The 21,661-nt window shown below is 38.8% G+C and overlaps 1 protein-coding gene across 1 annotated transcript in view; it reads right to left on the bottom strand.

Moving 5' to 3' along the window:
* Positions 1-12,716, bottom strand: part of SPEF2 (sperm flagellar and cilia associated 2) — a 198,216-nt gene extending 185,500 nt beyond the window's left edge. The window contains exons 1-2 of the mRNA XM_017878302.1: positions 12,495-12,716; positions 1,732-1,834 (exon numbers count right to left, since the gene is read on the bottom strand). Of these exons, the coding sequence (XP_017733791.1) occupies positions 1,732-1,834; positions 12,495-12,552 (161 nt within the window). The 5' untranslated portion in view covers positions 12,553-12,716. The remainder of the gene's footprint in view (positions 1-1,731; positions 1,835-12,494) is intronic.
* Positions 12,717-21,661: the final 8,945 nt, after the last annotated feature.

Below are 21,661 nucleotides of genomic sequence, written 5' to 3' on the forward strand. Positions count from 1 at the left end.
GATGCCTCGCCCTGCTTCAGCTCTCGCTGGTCAGGCTGCAGCAACTGACCAGCACCGATTGTCCGGCACTCCCTAGTGAGATGACCCCAGTACCTCAGTTGAAAATGCAGAAATCACCGGTCTTCTGTGTCACTCGCGCTGGGAGTTGGAGACTGGAGCTGCTCCTATTCGGCCATCTTGCTCCGCCCCCTATACCGGTGGAAGAAATTTCTAAGCAGCAAAGCATTCAAGAAGTTTGCTGCAGGCATGGAGCCCTCATGGAGAACTTCTGCCAGGGCAGTGTAGATGGGAAATGTGGGGTCAGAGCCCCCAAACACAGTCTCTAGTGGGGCACCACCTAGTGGAGCTATGAGAAGAGGGCAACTGTCCTCCAGAAACCAGAATGGTAGATCCACCCACAGCTTGCACCATGCACCTGGAAAATCCACATACACTCAACACCAGCCTGTGAATGCAGCCAGGAGCGGGGCTGTACCCTGAAAGTCACAGGGGCGGAGCTTTCCAAGGCCATGGGAGCTGACTTCTTGCATCAATGTGCCCTGGATGTGAGACATGGAGTCAAAGGAGATGATTTTGGAACTTTAAACTTTAATGGCTGCCCTATTGTGTTTTGATATCTGTAGAGGGTCCAGGAACCAATACCCCAAGAATACCAAAGGAGGATTGTATCCATCAATTGATAAATAGATAAACAAAATATGGTATGGTATATCCATATAATAGAAATTATTCAGAAAATAAATAGAAATGAAGAAATACTGATACTTGCTAACATGGGTGAACCTTGAAAACATTATCCTAAGTGAAGAAACCAGTCACAAAATGTCACAAATTGTGTGATTCCATTGATATAAAATGTGTAGAATAGGCAAATCCATAGAGACAGAAAAGTAGATTAGTAGGTGCCAGAGGTTGGGTGTTTAGATGGTGGCGATGGTTGTGAAGATACTAAATATGTGAATATATTAGGTGAATTGCGGTACATAAATTATATTTCAATATAGCCACTAAAAACAAAAACCATTGTGAATTTTTTATTAGTAGTTAAGTTCTATTTTATATTTTTAAACCACAAATAATAATACTAATTGTCTACCCAAGGCACTATATGTTGTTTCACTTCTTCTCTTAAAAGAAGGAACAATCGATTAACAAAACCGGAAGAAATCTGGTGTAAAATAAGTCCCCTTTAGAGATGAGGTCTTGCTGCAACCGTATAACAGTCTCTCCTTTGTACTCTTGAGAAAATAAAATATGTATGTGCCAGGAAGGAACAATTTCCATATTAAAGGTTCTGCTTGGGTGTTTGAGGTTTGGAAGGGATCTTATGATTAATGATTCTTTGAAGTTAACTTTGGATTTTCCAAATGCCAAAGAAATTAACTTTTCTTGAAAGTAAAGAGTAGGCCAGGAACAGAGGTGCACGCATGTAATCCCAACACTTTGGAAGGCTGAGGCAGGATGATCCCTTGAGCCCAGGGGTTCAAGACCAGCCTGGGCAACACGGCAAAACCCTGTCTATACCTAAAATACAAAAATTAGCCAGGCGTGGTGGCATGCACCTGTAGTCCCACCTATTTGGGAAGCCGAGGTAAGAGGATTGCTTGATCCCAGGAGTTCGAGGTTGCAGTGAGCTATGATCACGCTACTGCATTTCAGTCTCGGTAACAGAACAAGACTTTGTCTCAAAACAAATCAATAACAACAACAACAAAGAATAATCTCACTAACCTGCTGTCCAAAAATTCTGAAAAATCATCCTGAAGTTCAAACTTGTGTAGAACTTCTCCAAGTAGATAGCCACTGGAAAATGCCTTTGCAAATGACTTGGGACCTGAGTTTCAAAACATTGAGATAAAAACCATGAATACAATGTTGCTCATAGAGCTAATGATCCCTTTAAATATACATACACTAAAACTACACAATTTAACTGGAATTCAAAATGCTATGAATATATTTCTAGAAACATCTTTTAATAACCAAAGGAAAGGTTGACATTTAACATAGATATTTTACAAAGATCCCCAAATAAATATAAATCAATAATTGATGAAATACAAATTTTTGAAGGAAGAGAAAGACAATGGATACAATTTTTTAAAAAAATGCTACCAAAAAATTTGTAAATAACGTTAGATCTAAAACCAGCCTTAAAGATATTTTATAAAATTATACTCTAATACTTTAGTTGGATAACCCATGCAATCTATGATGATAGCATATTTTGGCCAAGTGAGATGCAAGCTAACTTCTTTTAAACAAAGACTTCATTTTAACCTGTAAAACAATGGAAAGTTTACTAAAGCCATTTGCACCTTCTTAAATAAAACCTCCTGAACATAATCAAACTTCTCCTTCATGGTTCAGAGGGGACACTATGGCCCAGTTATTGTCCCATGCAATCATGGAGAGATAGCCCAGAGAAAACTGACTTTGGAGCCAGAGACATCGGCCTTGGAATCCTGGCTCTGCCTCTTACTAGCTGTGTGACATTGGGCAAGCTGCTTCATCTTCCTAGGTTTCAGCCTCATGTCTAGAATAGAGATAACCATATCTATATCTGATCTCAGAGAGCCATTTAATATTAATAGCTCTCTTATGCAATAGTGTTTGAGAATTGCTGGGTACCATGCCTACCACATAGTAGGCACATAATGATAAGTGCAGAATTTTTTTCTTTTTTTTTTTTTTGATGGAGTCTCACTGTTGCCCAGGCTGGAGTACAGTGGCATGATCTACAATCTCTGCCTCCCAGGTTCAAGTGATTCTCCTGACTCAGCCTCCCGAGTAGCTGGGACTACAGGCATGTGCCACCACACCCAGCTAATTTTTGTATTTTTAGTAGAGAGGGGGGTTTCACCATGTTTCCCAGGTTGGTCTCGATCTTTTGACTTCAAGATCCACCCGATTCAGCCTCCCAAAGTGCTGGGATTACAGGCATGAGCCACCAAGCCCAGCCACGAAAAAATATTTTTTTAAGTGTTCAATAGAATTTGCTTTTTTAAAAAAATGTTCTTAGTTTTGAGTTACTTGTATTTTTCTTATAAAGTAAAATATATAGAGTTACATGGTATTTAAGGATTATATATAAAACAAATTATATTATCACAGGCCAAAGCCATCATCTCTCAAATCACTTCAAAATCCTCCACAAATATTCAACATGCTTCCATCAGGGTCCTTTAGTCAGCATCGGTTGAAATGTTATATGTCATTCAGTATCACAAATTCATTTTTACCAGATTCTTCTATTTTACCTGTCTGACTAATAATGAGGTGGCTAGTTGACCGTGAAGAAATAACATTCCTTCATGATTTGTAGACGTGACGCTTGGTTGTGTGGTTGCAGAAAGGTGAGCTAAGTTGCTCCATAACAGCCACTGCACAGTCCTCACTCCTAAGATTACACCATATTATGATACTTTTTTGCAAATCTGATACCAGACCACAGTTTTCCCTAAGACTTTCTTAAGATCTGTTCTCAAAACCCTTTAGACTCAGAGGAATACCCCAATCCTTAAAGTTGAGTCAATACAATAATAAAATAGTTTAAAAAGATGTCAATGATTCCCATTGATTCTATTTATTCAGGGTGAGTTCTTGAACTGTCTAGAATTAAAATCTATTAATTATGGTTACATACTTTTTATTAGCAATAGAAAAAATAAAAGGTAGAAAACATTAAGGGGAAACAGTGCTTTTGTCTATGGATCACTTTAGCAATAAGTAAAAAGAAATGAAACTTTTATAAGCTCTAGGAAAATGAAAGCTTCCAATCACATAAACTTGTGTTCAGCTATAGTTCATGTGAGAACAGACACATTCCATCTATTCTTAAAGTCCACAGTCTGGCGCCTATTAGTGACGTTTAGCAAGCTTTTCCACAAACAGACCAGTTTTATCATCATTTTAAAACTATTCAGGGTAGAATGATCTCACTCTAAACCCATGATACATTCTTTCAGAGTTGATGGTTTGATGCCCTTCCTATCAGTCGTATCTGTCCTTCCAAAGCTATGTCTTAATGTGAAACACTGAAGCAATTCTTGAGAAAATATAGTTAGAGAACCATATGTCCCAAAGCTTCCAGCAGCAGAATTTGAAATCCATGGCATACCTGAGTTTTATAATTCAGCTAGATCTATTGTACCGCCTGGAACACCTTACAGCACAAGTTAAGCTTGAGCTTCATAACCTAGGCAACGACTTTTTCTGACTTTAATGCGACACCACTTGAATATCATAATGCCTTGAATGCTACTAAAATGAGGATTGGCTTGATCTTATACCAAATGTCATCTGTTATTCTCCAAGTGTCTTCCAGCTTCATACCTCAGTAGTCTTTAAAGCAACTGAAATCCAAAGGGTTCTTTCTGCTCCAATGGGCCAAAGTGTGCCACCTCCTCCTGTGTCACTGCAGCTTTCTCCTTCCCTTACAGACTCCAAAGCTCTCGTTGCCACCACGACCCTCAATGTGCCACCCAGGGTGCTCTAGCTGTGTCTTTCACCTCTTCTGTCTGTTGCTTCCTTCTTTCTGCCTCTTCCCTTCTCTCCTCCCTAGCCTATCCCTATACTTCCCTTAGTTTTCTAAAGAGCCACTGGACCTAAAACCATTATTCATCTATGGATGTACCTGTGTCTTTCTCTTCCTACGCCATCAGGCTCTTGTCCCAGTTTTTGGCTTATTGCTTTCTGTTCAAGAGCTGTTGCTATGTTACCTTCAGGTAATCTCTTTCCCTTCCTGCCTCCCTCTGGGGTTTGCACTGTGCCTGTTGTTCACGTTGACTGAATGCTGAAAGTCTAGCCCAGGAATAACTGGGGAATACTAAATCCCTTTCCTTCATCTTCAATTTGGCTGACAAACGGCCTGTAGCAAACCATTTTCTACAAAAAGGTAGCCAGAAAAATAAAATCATTACCCATTTCCTTTGAAATGGCATGAAATATTAATAAGGCAATGATGATATGGATAAAGTAGAGGTGTTTATAGTATAAAGGTTAAAGAAGGATAGTAAGCACTTACGTACTTCATTATCATAGTAGTTAACAACAAAGAAGCAAGTACCAAAACATTTGTCTGAAGTTTTTTATGCATAAGACACTTCAAATTTCCCACGTGCCAAATCAGCAGAAACTACAACAATGAATGAAGAATATAGCAATGAGAAAAGCAACAAAGGGGAAACTTAGAGAAAAAAGTTAAAAGAAAAAGAAAAAACACATATAAGAAATTAGACAAGGAAAGAAAAAGCTGAAGAAAAGTGTATACACTAGGACTAATAGATTAAAACGTATAAAATAAGAAGACAGGGCCGGACCCGGTGGCTCATGCCTGTAATCCCAGCACCTTAGGCTGAGGCGGGCGGATCACGAGGTCAGAAGTTCGACACCAGCCTGGCCAATATGGTAAAACCCTGTCTCTACTAAAAATACAAAAAGTAGCTGGGCATGGTGGCATGTGCCTGTAGCCCCAGCTACTTAGGAGGCTGAGGCAGGGGAATTGCTTGAACCCGGGAGGTGGAGGTTGCAGTGAGCCGAGATTGCACCACTGGACTCCAGCCTGGTGACAGAGCAAGACTCCATGTCAAAAAATAAAAGAAGACAGATAAGAAGCCAGAGAGAGACAGAGTAAGAGACAAAGGTGATAGGGAGAGAGAGAAACAGTGAGGAAAAAAGAAAAGGAAAGAAAACGCTTACTTTTTTTTTTCTGTTTGGTTTGTCATGTTCTTCTTCCCACAAATGTCACTGAATACTATGATTAATTTCAGGATGCCCACCTCTATAAAGTAATTTGCATTAACAATTGAAATTTTGTATGGGGAAAAAGAGGCAGGTTGACTCCAGAACAAGCAACAATGAAAGAATATGATAAGTAAATAAACCATGGGAGCCCAGTGACAATCTTCATCCTAAACCCAAAATTACTTACATCTGGGATTAAAATTATTTAGCAGCAACTCAACCCTGCCTCTAATCTTCCAAGCCACATGCCTGGTCCTCATCACTAAAGTTTCCTTTTTGAATAAATCTTTGATGCGGGCCTCTGTGATGGGTCTATGTTAGGCTGGGACAGCAGGTGAAATGATCTATGTGCCTTTCCATCAAAATGGCCCTTAGCCAGCTGGAGGAAGCACAGAAAGCCATCCACATTCCACATGGTGATAAGGAGAACACAGGTTCTGGAGAAAGATTCTCTGTTAGACTCGTGGCTCATTTACAAGCTGCTTCACCTTGGACAACTATGTAGCCACAGTTTCTCATCTGTGAAAAGGAGAGAGTGATGGGCACTACCTTGTAAGAGTAGTTTTGAGAATTAAATATTGTATGTAAAATGCTTAGCACACTGCCTGGCCCACAGTGAAAGTTCAGTGATTATTTTTATTGTTATTATTACTGTCTTCTAATTTAAGAAAACAGGTCATATTAATTATACAAACTGTGAATAACAGATCCTTAATGATTGCAGTACAAACATGCTTGTTTAAAACACAATTCAGTACTCAGAAAGCAAATATTTGGCAATTCCTGGCATTCATATACAGGTCCACTCTTTAGGCCAGATAGGCTATAACTCCCCCACTGGTCTGGGGAAGCACCTGTACTTAAACACAGTCTATTGATACAGCAAAATATTTAAATAGTCACATCCAGTGAAATAAATAAGGACTAAACAGCCTCATGGCATTTCTGGTCAGGTTTTGCTGCCAAATGAGTAATGTACAAAGTTGCAGTTTTCAGAGATTTTTGGATTTTAGAATTTTTGAGGTAAGGAACTGCAGACCCATACCATTTTACACTCTGTGGCCTTTACTCCTCCTTTACTAGAGTAGGAAAGATCTAGCCTGCACTATCAACTACATTTAAAAAGCCAAGCAAATTTACTCTCATTTGAGATAAAACAAACAAACAAACAAAAAACCCTGCTGAAGGCTTGGAACTGGCATGGCCCTATCAGGTTGTGGTGTTCCTAGAAACTGGCTGGGTGCTCACAGCTAGGCCTTGGCATTCTCCTGCTGAATATAACCAATTTCACAGCACACCAACATCAGACTCTGTGACACTGATGGAGCAAAACAAAAACAAAATCCCTCTGTAATCATGTCTGAGCTCAGACCAAAACAAGAATATTGTCCAAAACACAAAAATAACTAAGTATGTCCCTATTGCGGCCAGTAAGAATGATTGCTGCTTCTCTACTAATTATAGCTTTGCTTTGATCATTTTTCTCACCTTCTAGATAAGATTTATTAAGATACCTAAATCATAAAATTGCCTATGCTTCTGGACAGGATTTCATTCACAGCAAGGCACCACTTCCTGGAACCCTCCTCAAAAACACCTAACACAAGCCCAAGTCATTTCTAGCACCTTCTTAATGAGATGCCCCGCAGTCCTCATGGTACATGTTCTCTCTTGTTACAACAAATCTATAAATCTAACTTTGTGCAACTACAGATGTGTCCTGTGATCTTCGGCAGGGGATACTGATGTTTTCTTTCCTTTAGTTAGAATAGGATGCCCAGTCTTCACAGTTTTATCCTTTGAAGGCTTTGTCATAATTCCTGAGATTTACTATCTGAAACTAAATCTCAATTGCTATATTATAACCCTTTTTAATTGTGAAAATACTGAGCATCAGTCTTTTCTTGGAACTCTATTTCTTAAAATTTTTGCTTTGATTTACACAATAGCCTTCTGCTACTAGACTTGCTGTATTAATTTTTAGTCAATGATAGCCAAGTTTTAATCAAGAAAAACGCTGCAAGGCTAGCCAGGAAGTATCAAAATCTGTTGCTTTACATCAGAAGCAGTATATTTTCTAATGATTCTGAGAGTTTAAGTATGAGAAAATGTGTAAGGTTTAGACTCCCGGTTTAAAGAAGACAAGAACTAAAAGGCAGCAGGCCCAGAATCTCCTGCTAGCTTGCTACTACCTAGGTGCATAATCCTAAACAATGCTCTTAACACATCTGATTAGATTTCCTCATCTGCTAAAGAATTAAATGATGTCCAAGATTATTTTTCAGATCTAAAGTTATATGATTCCGTAATGTGGTAAGATTACCACAATACGTTATGAACTTTTATTTTATTTTATTGCATAAAAATAAATATTCAATGGGATTTTTTGATATCTCTATCTCTTCTTAAAATAAAATATGATCTTTCTGAAAATGTTAGGACAAAAGAACAAATTAAGAAAGTATCATTAATGCAGGAGAGGATGCCCCTAAAATTTAGGACAAAGAGTAGAAAATATCACTCTCCAAAACAAATGCTACTAAGGTTTAATATAAAAGGACAAGATTAATCATCTATGGAAACCCATTTGGAAAAAAAAAAACCCAAACCCAATCAACAAGGAGCATAGATTATCTCTTAAAACTCACAAAAATTTATCTATTTAATTTTTTGATATATCATGTAAGCAATGATTAATATATCCCAATATATTAATTAACCTTATTTAAAATAGGAATATGCCCTAACAGTAGAATAATTCACAACTATTGTAATTTCAGAAGCTTTTGGTAGTAGAAGTAACATTGGAAAACACTACTGAACAATGTGGCTTCTCTAAAGTACTTACTGTAAGTCAGAGGGGCAGGAATTATGACTCTAATCTAATCTAATTTCACCTGTCACTGCTATCTAGATGAAATATCTCTAGATCAGAAAAAGTAAAACACAGCACACATTAGCTTTGACTGCCCCTCCAACAATGGAACCATTATTTAGCCTCACAAGGCAGCACATGCACAGGCTCGGCATTCTCTCATGTTTCTTTGTCCCAATAAGCAACGATGGACTGGGCCACTTCTGAACAAACACTAATTCATCCACCTTTGCCACTTAATCATCTAGGAATTAGGTTATGCCCTATGGTATTATAACATGCCTAGATGGCTGAATTTTTGTATCTCTTGTGACTTCAAATGAAAAATAATCCTTATAAAAAGAGCTCAAATGAATATATTTGAGAGAGTTACTTAAACATATATATTTATACCTAAGTTTAAAACTTTAATGTCCAATATAGGACCTAAAAGCTTAAGTTCAAATTCTATCTCTACGGCCTACTAGCTATAGACCTTGAACAAACTACTAAGCCCTCTCCTCCTCCTGACTCACCTGAACATCCAGGGCAATACCTCTTAGGGTTGTTTTTAAGATTAAATAAGAAAATATATGTAAAGAGCTTAGAATAGGGTATAGTATAACCACATAAACGCTCAATAAGGGATAATTTTCATTATTTATTATTCTTTCATTTGTAGACTTCATTTGAACTCCATATGACTGCTCCACAAGCTCCCACAATACTTTATTATAATACGCTTATGACATTTCAACTAAAGTATTAAACCTCTTTTTCCCCTATTTTGTCACGTGACATTTGGCTTCTTTTGATTTTTTATCTTTAATGCTCTATTGAATTTTCCCTTCAAATTACAAAGGCAATATAAGCAACAAACCAGATAACAGAGATGTATAAAGAAAAGCTAGAAATCTCCCACTTCCCCAGGGTGATCCCTATAACACACTTGTTTATATCCTTCCACACTTTGCTCTATTCTTACGCAAACCATAATATGAAGATTCATGTGTATGTCAATAGTCCAGTATATGTCTTTCCATACTTTTCTTCATGTTCATATAAATGTCCATATTCATAAGTGTGTGTTTCCTAATTGGTACAAATATATAATTATACTAGTCACAGTAAGCTCTAACTTTTGGCTTTTACTTGACAAAAATACATAAATATTTAGGCCAAAAGTTATAGCAGTTAACTCATTCTTTGTAGTAACTGCATAACAATTCATAGTATGAATAAAGCACCATTTATCCAAGCATTACACTTCTGAAGGATACTCAGATTGTTTCCAATTTTTATTTTTGCCCCTGTAATTCATGTAGCAATAAACATCCTTGTTCAAATATCCTTATACGTTGGTGCCTTTATTTTTATTTGATAGACGCGGAGAAATAAGATTTAGAATTTATGTCCAAAGTGCTATTTTAAATGCTTTACATTTAATATCCCATTTAATCTTGATACAACCAGATGAGGTATCATTATTATTGCTGTGTTTAAGTATGATGAAATTTAGGTAAATAACTTGTCCAAAAGATTTCCAAGCTTTCTAACCTCCAAGTTCTTGCTCTTTACATTTCCCTTACCCAGAAGTTGCCTGATTACTTTCCCCAGAGGTTGCACCCACTCACAGTCCTTCCATGATAGATTCTACTAACCATCCAAAGCCTTCCGCTGTGCACCACAGAACAGTTTATCTGGTGATGGGACAGCAGCAGTAGGAAATGTGCTTCCTTGGGTGCGCAAATCCTAGCTTGTTGGCTTACAAACATAGTTAAGTGTGTTCCCTATAGTCCAAAGGCCTTTTACAATGTGGAATCTGGTTACCTCCTTGAGGACTCTCTAGGTCTATCTCTCTTATAGTAGTTGAGATAAAAAATAATAATAATAATACATTTGCTAGTAAATGGAAAGCAGGACACTCCATTAAAACTGGGTGTCTCTGCTAGCTTCCAGATCTATACTTCAGGAAAGCAGATGCCAGGAATTTTCCATTCATAGGCTAAATGTTGTCAAAATTCTTACTTAGTCTTCAGTCTTTTCATGTTTACAGAATGAAGTCATTCTTTCTCCACCTCTCAAAACCAAAATTTCCAAAACTAATTAAAATTATAATGGCATCTACTGTTTTTATTTTATGTATCTTTATTAATTTCATTTATTTCTCCTAAAAGTATTTCAAAATGTTGCAATAGAGTCCTGGGGACTTCAGCAAAGGGTGGTTTTTGTTTTGTTTTGTTTTTTGTTTGTTTGTTTTTTGAGACAGAGTCTTGCCGCGTTTGTTTTTTGCGACAGAGTCTTGCTGGAGTGCAGTGGCATGATCTCGGCTCTCTGCAACCTCTGCCTCCCGGGTTCAAGCGATTCTCCTGCCTCAGGCTCCCAAGTAGCTGGGACTACAGGCACCCGCCACCATGCCCAGCTAATTGTTGTATTTTTAGCAGAGACAGGATTTCACTATGTTAGCCAGGCTGGTCTCGAACTCCTGACCTCATGATCCGCCTGCGTGAGCCTCACAAAGGGCTAGTATTACAGGCATGAGCCACAGTGCCCAGCCCGGGTGTGGTTTTTACTAATAAAATAAACGAACTTAATTAAACTAAGCAATATGTATCTGCTTTTCCTTTAGAAGAGTACAACTTAAGGGCATGATATTTTATTTTGGCTCCTATGGTGAGACAGGAATAAGAAACAATAAATGCTAAATATTGTGCCCAGTCCATCATATTTTAGCAAATAAACAGTTGGAGACACAATGGGATAATTATAGAATACCAGGGAAGAATTTATGGCAGTTCATAGGCAGTGTGTACATTGTCATTTGACAAAGAAAGAGTCTGACGTTTATGCCTCAAGAAATGCAACAGGAGATGCTCTGTGTTAAAGATCCTCATGCTGAGAGTATTAATAACTACTTTGCACCCACAGAAACACTACCGATCTAGCAACTTCTGTGGATAACCTAAGGTTGAACTGGCACCACTGCCTCTCTGGTAGCAAGCTGGTGTTAAGCAAGTTCTTCTGGGAAAATGGACTGAAATGACTTTCTGAAAACCTCTTCCCTTAAGAAAAAAAAAAAAAAAAAAACCCAACTGAAAATGAACTCCTACTGAAGAATTACCAGGCAGTCAAGGAAGCTCCCAGCATGTAAAATTGCCTCTGCGGTTGTCAGACTTGGAAACTTTGGGTGGCAACTGCATGGTTAGGATAAAATTAGGTTGGTGAATAAGGTCAGCTTTGGGCAAGAGCCAATAGTGACCAGAAATAGCTAAAGTTTGTGATTTGGGGCTTAAAATTTACTAAAATTTGTAAATGTTAACGTATTCTACATTAACTTATTTTACACCCACCCTCCCCTGCCGGTCAGTTAAGTATGGAAAGCATTATTAGGTCCATTTTACAGAGAAGGAAACACATTCAGAGAAGGTATTGTAACTTGTCCAGGGGCTTCATATTTCATCGACTAGCCAGCAAGCACATCATGCTTCTGCTTCTGGTGATGTGAAGGAGGCATCGTTAGGGTCAGACTACAGAGTTCAGCAAAGTTTCCTCTCCACAGAAGCAAAAGAGACCTTCCTAAACCCGCTGATTGCCCAGAACCGCATCACAAGTCAAAATGCCTGCGGGTTGGGCCCACCGTGACAAGGGTAACTCGAGAGCGGCAGAAGGGGGACGTGACAAGGCCTTTCCCTGGCTGGGGTGAGCTGTAGGGAGGTGGCGGGACGGACCTGGGGCACTACCTAGCAGAGTTGCTCACTGTGGGGTGCTGCCGGCTCCTCAGGTGCCCCACCTGCGCAGCTCGCGCCCCTCCCCCAACCTTCCCTGAGTGCTCTGAGCTGCAGGCTCTGCGCCCCGCTAGCCCCTCAGCCGCTCGCCCCTGGCTATGATCACTCACTCACGGTCCGGGACACCTTCAACTCCTTGTTGAGCCACTGGCATAGGATCTCCGACATGGTTCAGCCGGTGCCTCAGACCGCAGGCGGGTGCTATGAAACTCGCGGGGAACCAAGCCCGCCCGCCCGCGTCCTCCTGTTGCCAAGGGCAACCCTTTGCTAAGGAAGCGTATCCAGGCTGGAACTAGACGAAAGACATAGAGAAGAGGGGACGGCAGGGCTCAGCCGCAGAGGACAGAAAATCGTGTTCCGCCACCTGCTGGCGGGTAAGACCTGAGCGTGCGCCAGCGCAGGAGGAGGCAGTGGGAGCCTGTGAGAGAAATTAGGGAGCAGTGGGTGTGGGCAGGGGCGAGGCGGGAACACTTAGGGACACAGCAGGGGCTTCTTAGGTGAGCAGAAAGAAAAACGAGAGTCTCCGCAGGACTCCGTGGCTCACGCCAATAATCCTACCACTTTGTAGAGGGTGTGGCGCTCGCTTGACCCTGGGAGTTCAAGACCAGCCTGGGCAAGGTAGCAGAAACCTTTTCTTTCTGTGAGAAATTAAGCGGGCGTGGTGGCCTGCGCCTGTGGTCCAGCTGTTGAGGATGCTGATGTGGAAAGATCAACCCGGGAGGCAGAGTTTACAGTGAACCGAGATCAAGCCGCCGCACTCCAGCCTGGGCAACAGAAGGAGACTCTGTCTCAAAAAAAAGAAAAAAGAAAAAAGAAGAATAAGAAGGAGAAGGAGAGGGAGAGGAAGAAGAGGAGGAGGAGGGGGGAAAGGAGGAACAGGAAGAAGAGAAGAAAGGAGAAGGAGAACAAGAAGGAGGAGAAAGAGGAGAGATCAAAGAAGAGGAAGAAAAAGAAAAAAGAAGAGGAAGAAGAAGAAGGATATTTGGGATATCCATCACCTTGAATATTTATCATTTATATACGTTGGTAACATTTCAAATCTTCTCTTCTAGCTATTTTGAAATATACAATGTATCATCGCTAACTATGGTCACCCCAGTTGCTAGCTAACATTAGCCCCTATTTCTTCCATCTAACTATAAGTTTGTACCCATTCACCAACCTCTCTTCATTTCCCCTTCCCACCCTCACATCCTTTCCAGCCTCTGGTACTGATAATTTTGTTCTCTATCTCCAGGAGATCAACTTTTTTAGCTACCACATATGAGTAAGAACATGCAGTATTTGTCTTTCTGTTGCCTGGCCTATTTCACTGAACATAATGGCCTCCAGCTCCATCTATGTTGCTGCAAATGACCTGTTTTCATTTTTTTCCGTAGACAAATGGTATTCCATTATGTATATATACATTTAAGTCTTTAATCCATCTTGAGTTGATATTTGCTTGTGGTGAGAAATACTTTTCAGCTTTTCTCTTCTGCATATGGATAGCCAATTTATCCAGCACCATTTATTGAAGAGAGTGTTCTTTCAAAATAGTTCTTAGTGCTTCTGTTGAAAATCAGTTGTCTGTAAGTATGTGGATTTATTTCTGGGTTCTCTATTCAGTTATGTTGTTCTTTGTGTCTATTTTTATACCACTACCAAGCTGTTTTGATTACTATAGCCTTGTAATATAATTTGAAGTCAAATATTGTGCTGTTTCCAGCTTATGCTGTATTAATTACTATAGCCTTGTAATATAATTTAAAGTCAGATACTGTGCTGTTTCCAGCTTTGTTCTTTATGCTTAGGATTGCTTTGGCTATATGGGCTCTTTATTGGTTCCATATGAATTTTCGGATTGTTTTTGCTATTTCTGTAAAAATAATATTGGTATTTTTATAGGAATTGAATCAAATCTATAGATTGTCTTTGGTAACATGATCATTTTAATGATATTAATTCTTCCAATTCATGAACATGGGGTGCCTTTCCGTTTGTTTGTGTCCTCTTCAATTTCTGTCATCAGTGTTTTGCAATTGTTCTTGTAGGGTCTTTCATGGCCTTGGTTAAATTTATTCCTAGGTATGTATTTGTACTGTACGAATTGTAAATGAAATTGCTTTATTTATTGATTTGTTCATTCATTCACTGGTAGAGATGAGTTCTCTATGTTGCACAGGCTAGTCTTGAACTCCTGGGCTCAAGCAATCCTCTGCCTTGGCCTCCTAAAGACTTGGGACTACAGGTTTGAGCCACTGCACCTGGCCTTGATTTATTTTTCAGCTATTTCAGTATTAGTGTACAGAAATGCTACTGATTTCTGTATGTTCATTTTGTATCCTGTTACTTTATTGAATTTGCTTATCAGCTATAAAAGCTATTTGGTGGTTTTTAAATTTTCTAAATATAAGATTATGTCATTTACAAAAAGGGACTATCTTCCAACTTAAGTATGTTTTCTTTCTTTCTCTTGCCTAATTTATTTGGCTAGGACTTTCAGTTCTCTCTTGAATAAGAGTAGTGAAACTGGGCATCCTTGTCTTGTTCCAGTTTTTAGAGAAAAGGCTTTCAACTTTCCCCAATTCAATATGTTAGCTGTGGGCTTGTCATATATGGTCTTTATTATTTTGAGGTATGTTCTTTCTATGCCTAGTTTGTTGAGAGTTTTTAATCATGATGGAATGTTGAATTTTATTAAGTGCTTTTTCTGCATTGTCCTTCATTCTGTTGGTGTGATGTATAACATTTATTGGTGTGTATATGTCAAACCATCCTTGCATCTCTGATATAAATCCCCTTTGATCATTGTGTATTATCTTTTTGATGTGCTATTGAATTCAGTTTGCTTGTATTTTGTTAAGGATTCTTGCATCTATATTCATCAAGATATTAACCTGTAGTTTCCTATTTGGGTTGCATTCTTGTCTATTTTTGACATCAGGGTAATACAAAGAATGTATCAGGGAGAATTCACTCCTCAATTTTTTAAAGAATAGTTTGAGGAAGATTGGTATTAATTCTTTATACATTTGGTAGTATTCAGCAGTGAATCCATCTGGTCCTGTGCTTTTGTTTGGTAGGATAATTTTTATTACTGACTCATTCTCTCTAGTTGTGATTGGTCTGTTCAGGTGTTGTATTTCTTCCTGATTCAATCTTGCTAGGTTGAGTTGTTCCAGAAATGTATCCATTTCCCCTGAATTTTCCAGTATGTTAGCATATAGTTTTATATAATAGTCTCTGATAATAGTTTATATTTCTGTGATATCAATTGTAATATCTCCATTATCATTTGCTGATATTATTTGGGTTTTCTCTCTCCTTTTATTGATTACTCTAGTTAGCAGTTTATCAATTTTGTTATCTTTTCAAAGAACCGACTTATCATTTCATTGACCCTTTGTGTTTCTTTTTTATTAAAGTCCCTATTTTGTTTAGTTCTGTGCTGTTTATTATTTCTTGCCTTCTGCTAATTTTGGATTTGGTTTGTTCTTGCTTTTCTTGTTTCTTGAGGTGCGTTGTTAAACTGTTTATTTGAAATTTTTCTACTTATTTGATGTGGGCATTTATTGCTACAAACTTTCGTATTAGTTCTGCTTTTGCTGTATCCCACAGGTCTTGGTATGTCGTGTTTCCATTTTCATTTGTTTCAAGAAATTTTTTAACCTCCATCTGAATTTTTTCATTAACCTATGGAAGTTCAGGAGCATGTTATTTAATTTCTGTGTATTTATATGATTTATGTGGTTTCCGAAGATTCTCTTCATATTGATGTCCATTTTTATTCCACTGTGGTCTGAGAAGATACTTAATATGATTGCAATTTTTAAAAATTTGTTGAGACATTTTTTGTGGCCTAACATACAGTCTATCCTAGAAAGTGTTCCATGTGCTATTGGAAAAAAAAAAAAATGTTTATTTTGTGGTAGTTGAATACAAAGAGAGTCTTGATTGAAAATTTTTTTGTTTGTCTTTTCAAGAAGCCGTATTGAGGCTCTTGTTCTAATGGCAGCGATTTTGTCATTGATTTACAAATACTTTTAGTTGCTATATTATATGGGCTACCTTTGCATTAATAGAATGTGTCTTATTCCTTTTATTCTCAGACCTAGTATAGGACCTGACATGCAGCTAGCATTCAATAATTTTTATTGGCAATGGTGGCAGAACTAACAATTCGGATTATTGACATCTCTATATTGTTTTGAGAGGTGAGATTTCATTAAACCACTTTTCTAGTCAGTTTTACCTTTCAAGTAATTATTTAAAATTGTATTTTGACAAAAACTCATCCTTGGCATGCTGAATTCAGTTTTAGCAAAAATGCAGCTAGGTTCATTCGGCGAAAATCCCCAACCTTGGATATCTGATCAAATTCTAATCTTCCACCATTCCCAGGACTTATCACTATGGCCTGTCTTCAGCAAGAAGAATCCTGTCAAGTCAGTCTAGCTAGAATCCCCCTGACCCTGATGTTTCCTTTTAGTAATGTTTTATCCACTGATCACCACCATGCTCTTTGGCTATAAATCCCCACTTTTCTTTGTATTTGGAGTTGAGCTTGATTTTTCTTCCCTATTGTAAAACCCCATTGCAGTGGTCCCTTGAATAAAGTTTTTCTTACCCTCTTTAACAAGTATCAGAAAATTTTGTTTAACAATTTCTAAAGGTTTAGATGGAATGATAGAAAAAAAGTATATATATAAAACCTATGCATTATCTTATATGTACAATAATATAGAAGTAATTGTTTGTTGTAAATACAAGAAACTTCCTGCAATGAGACCTAGATACACCAAATTATGATTCTTTTCAATCGTTGGCATAGTAACAGTAATGTCCAATTAGACCAATCTCTCTTGAGATTGATCTGAAGTTAATCTAGGTGTCCTGTTGAATGAAAACTTAGTACCATTACTAAGTACTTAGTACCATTTCATTCTTGGCTTTACTTCTAAACATCCCATCACATGAGTTTTCTTGGTACCTTTAATGTGTGCACATTGTCATTTTGGTTTGATGGTTCTGTTTCAAACACGTTCTTATAGTAAACTCAAATTTCTTCTCCAGAGAACTGTCTGACTTCCTATATCCATTTTACAGAACTAACTAATTGTATTTAGTAACAACATCTCAGGAAGTGGGAAGTCCAAGCAGGATATGATCTTATTCAGAGCAATTATCTTAACAACTTATGGAAAAATGTGGATTATTTTGGTTGAGGCAAAACGGCCTAATCAACCCAATATAGCAGGCAAGGCTACAGTTGGAATTCTGAGAGAGCTTTATAACCAACAAAATTGGAGCCTGATATATTCAATGTGTTTCACTCTAGAGTTATTCAAATTAGGAAGATTGCAAGATTGTACAAAGCCCCTATAGCTTGGGGAATATATGTACTAAAACTGTGTCTACTGGAAGCACTGAATCCCTGAGCATGCTTCTAAGGGGTGGATACATACTGTGCGGTGGCCTCTGAGGCAGTTCTGCTTGTGGTCCTCCTACTAGTATGTTTAAATTGATGACCAGAGCTAAGTTAGTAAGAGGTTCCAAGCTTTACTATTAGTCAGTAGGACCTGGGGGATTGAAGTTCATGATATGTAGGTAGCTGAAAAGATTGCTCTTTGGGAAGGGCATAGACGATAGAGCACCAAACTTCACAGCAGCATTGGTAGAGAATGACTGAGCTCATAAACGCTGGTAGATATGTGTGGACTGTTATTCTCACATCAAAGTGAAATACTTCTGTGCCTATGTATAGGAATTGTTTGGTTGTTGGTTGTTGTTTGTATCAAAAGCTATTTGTGCTATTCATTTTTGGTATCCATCTTGGAACAACATAGTCTGCCCATACGGTATTTTGGAAAAAGAGTGTCTATACAGGATTTGGATAAATGAAGATGCAGACACTTTACAAAAAGATAAAAGACAAAGTCATTCGTTTTACAAAAAAGAGCATGATACTCATTTCAGTTCACAAAACATCCAACTTGAAAATGATCTGACATTAAAATACCAATAAAAATGTGCTATCACTGAAATACATACATTTTACTATGTAAATGCATAGTAACTTGAAATTGCTATTTTATTTATTTACTTACTTATTTTTGAGACACAGCCTTGCTCTGTCACCAGGCTGGAGTGCAATGGTGCAATCTCGGCTCCCTGCAACCTCTGCCTCCCAGGTTCAAGCGATTCTCCTGCCTCAGTCTCCTGAGTAGCTGGGGCTACAGGCACGTACCACGCCCAGCTAATTTTTGTATTTTTAGTCGAAATGGGGTTTGACCATGTTTGCCAGGATGGTTTTGATCTCTTGACCTCATGATCCGCCCTCTTTGGCCTCCCAAAGTGCTGGGGTTACAGGCGTGAGCCACCGCGCCCAGTCAAGTTTAAGATTAAACCTATTGTGCGCCCATTAAACTCCCTGCTTTGGACAAGGTTTCTAGCACAGCCCATATTAGTATTTAGAAATATTAAATGACATATTCGTTCTCCCATGAAGAATCAGCTGGAAGAGATTAAATAACCTGACAGTTCTCTTTCTCTTCCTGAGATGGCTTTCTTGTTGTTTTTAATAAAACATTTTAGAATATTTGGTCCCCTCACCTGATTGTAACTACCACAGCAATCATAAAACTAAAAGCTTTCTTTGTTAAAGCATCACCTGTCATTTTAATTATAAATCTTTTTTGTTTTTTGTAAATATTCAAGGAGAAATATAGTTATTTTGAGACCACAAGTTGGTTTGAAAATGTATGCTTTATAATAAAATGCAATTCATTTAAAATATACCTAATTATTTTAAAACTTAATTAATTAATATTATTCATTATTATAACATTTTTTACACCAATGCAACAATCAACACAAGGTTTCCATGACCAAATGTTTGGGGGGTTTTCTCCACATTCCAAGCAGTGGACAGCAACTGGGTGTCCTCTAATTCAATTTAATTCTGGTGCTGTCTTCCTGGAGATAGCCTTAGATCTCGCAGATTGAGGGCTCATTCTTACAAGAATGCCTCCCTTTCAGATACCAGTACTGAGTCTAAGCCTCTGGAATTTCTGACTGATCAGCTTCAAGCTGGGCTTCTCATGGCCTCCCTCTTTGGGCTTGATTAATTTGCTAGAGTGGCTCAGAGAATGTTTACTTAGGTTTATTGGTTTATTATAAAGGGTATTATATTACAAAGGATACAGGGGAAGAGTTGCATAGGGCAAGGCATAGGAGAAGGGGTGCAGAGCTTCCATGCTCTCCACAGGTGCACCACCGTCCAGGAAACTCTACATGTTTAGCTACATGGGAACTCTCCTAACCCTGTCCTCTTGGGCCTTTTATGGAGACTCCATTTGATAGGCATGATTGGCAACCCTGTAGAAATGTGATTGAACAAAAAGAGTATGATTTAAACCCAGAGGGGCCTGTCTGTTCAGATTCTTCTTGGCCTCTCTGTGCAGCATTCCTTCCTCCATGGTATGAGAGTCTTTTTTTTTTTTTTTTTTTTTTTGAGGCGGAGTCTCGCTCTGTCGCCCGGACTGGAGTGCAGTGGCCAGATCTCAACTCACTGCAAGCTCCGCCTCCCGGGTTTACGCCATTCTCCTGCCTCAGCCTCCCGAGTAGCTGGGACCACAGGCGCCCGCCACCTCGCCCGGCTAGTTTTGTATTTTAGTAGACACGGGGTTTCACCGTGTTAGCCAGGATGGTCTCGATCTCCTGACCTCGTGATCGGCCCGTCTCGGCCTCCCAAAGTGCTGGGATTACAGGCTTGAGCCACCGCGCCCGGCCAGTATGAGAGTCTTATGACGTATAGTCAGATTAGAGTCTGCCTAGGGCAGGTGAAAGGAGAGAAGGAGAAGGTAAGAGAGGGAGAGATTCTGTTTACTCTAACAAGGGCTATGGGGTTACAAGCCAGGAACTGTGAATGAAAACCAATATATGTAAATTATAATATCACACTTTCCCCTCTATTATGTCCTGTGCAATGGTTCCAGTTTATATTCCTAAAGCCCTGCACTAGTCCAGATACTTCTATGAACTCCACTGGAGCAGTGTTTACCCACTGTGGGGCTTAGCCTCGTAAGAGTTGATGTAATTCCTTCAGTGAGTCATGCCAGAATCCTTTACAAATGAAGCAATGTAGAATGAAATTAAGTAAAAAATATCAAAGGGCATTTCAGATAGTAAGGGTAAAAGCGTATGTGGAGGTTTTTGGAAACATGTTTGCCTTAGTTATGTTTGTACGTGTGTGTGTGTGTGTGTGTGTGTGATTAAAGATGGGTGTGTGTATGTGGTTTGCATGTAGGGAAAAGTATTTTTTTCCTGTGGGTCATTGTCAATAAAATTTGCAAGCCACTGTTGGAGGATAAAGACCCCATTGAAAGTAATCCATGATCTAGCCTCAATTCAACCTTAACTATAAGCCACAAACTCATTTATACATCGTGTTCACATTCCTTTCTCAGGTCCCAACTTTCCCATCTCAACACCTGTCTTTCCTCCTCCCTCTGCAAAAAAGACATCTGAATACATGATGACTTTTCATTTTCACATACCCAGAGCCTAGAACAGTGACTGTCCAAATGCTTACTCAGTAAATGATATAGCATGAATCCATGCATAGCAACTGGACTTTTAACACACACCACTCACTTTAACATCTATGTATTATGTTGCACAATTTCTTGTTTGTATGTATGTGTTATTGGGTGGTTCCAGTCCTTTGTACTTAGAACAATGAGGATCACAAAAGGACATGTGAATGTGGAAACTGCTTTTTTTTCTTTTTTTTTTTCTTTTTTTTTTTTTTTTGAGATGGAGTCTTGCTTTGTCACCCAGGCTGGAGTGCAGTGGCACAATCTCCAGTCACTGCAACCTCTGCCTCCTGGGTTCAAGCCATTCTCCTGCCTCAGCCTCCTGAGTAGTTGGGATTACAGGTGCTTGTCAGCATGCCTGACTAATTTTTGTATTTTTAGTAAAGACAGAGTTTCACCATGTTGTCCAGGCTGGTCTCGAACTCCTGACCTCAGATGATCCACCAGCCTTGGCCTCCCAAAGTGCTGGGATTACAGGTGTAAGTCACCGTGCCCAGCCAGAATCTGCTTTTTTTATGTTCTACTTTCAGTTATGCCATGATGAAATAAAGTATATTAGACTTCCCATCCTACCATGATTAACTATAAAACAGAAAAAGTAAGTAAAGCAATTTTTTAGGCAAGGTACAGATAGTGTACAAAAATGTAAGTTTTCTTCCTGGTGAAGTTTCTTGACTGTGGCTTAAAGAAGTAGACAC

The sequence above is a fragment of the Rhinopithecus bieti genome, unplaced genomic scaffold (genome assembly GCF_001698545.2).
Source record: "Rhinopithecus bieti isolate Rb0 unplaced genomic scaffold, ASM169854v2 scaffold_11655, whole genome shotgun sequence".
Taxonomy (NCBI): Eukaryota; Metazoa; Chordata; class Mammalia; order Primates; family Cercopithecidae; genus Rhinopithecus; species Rhinopithecus bieti.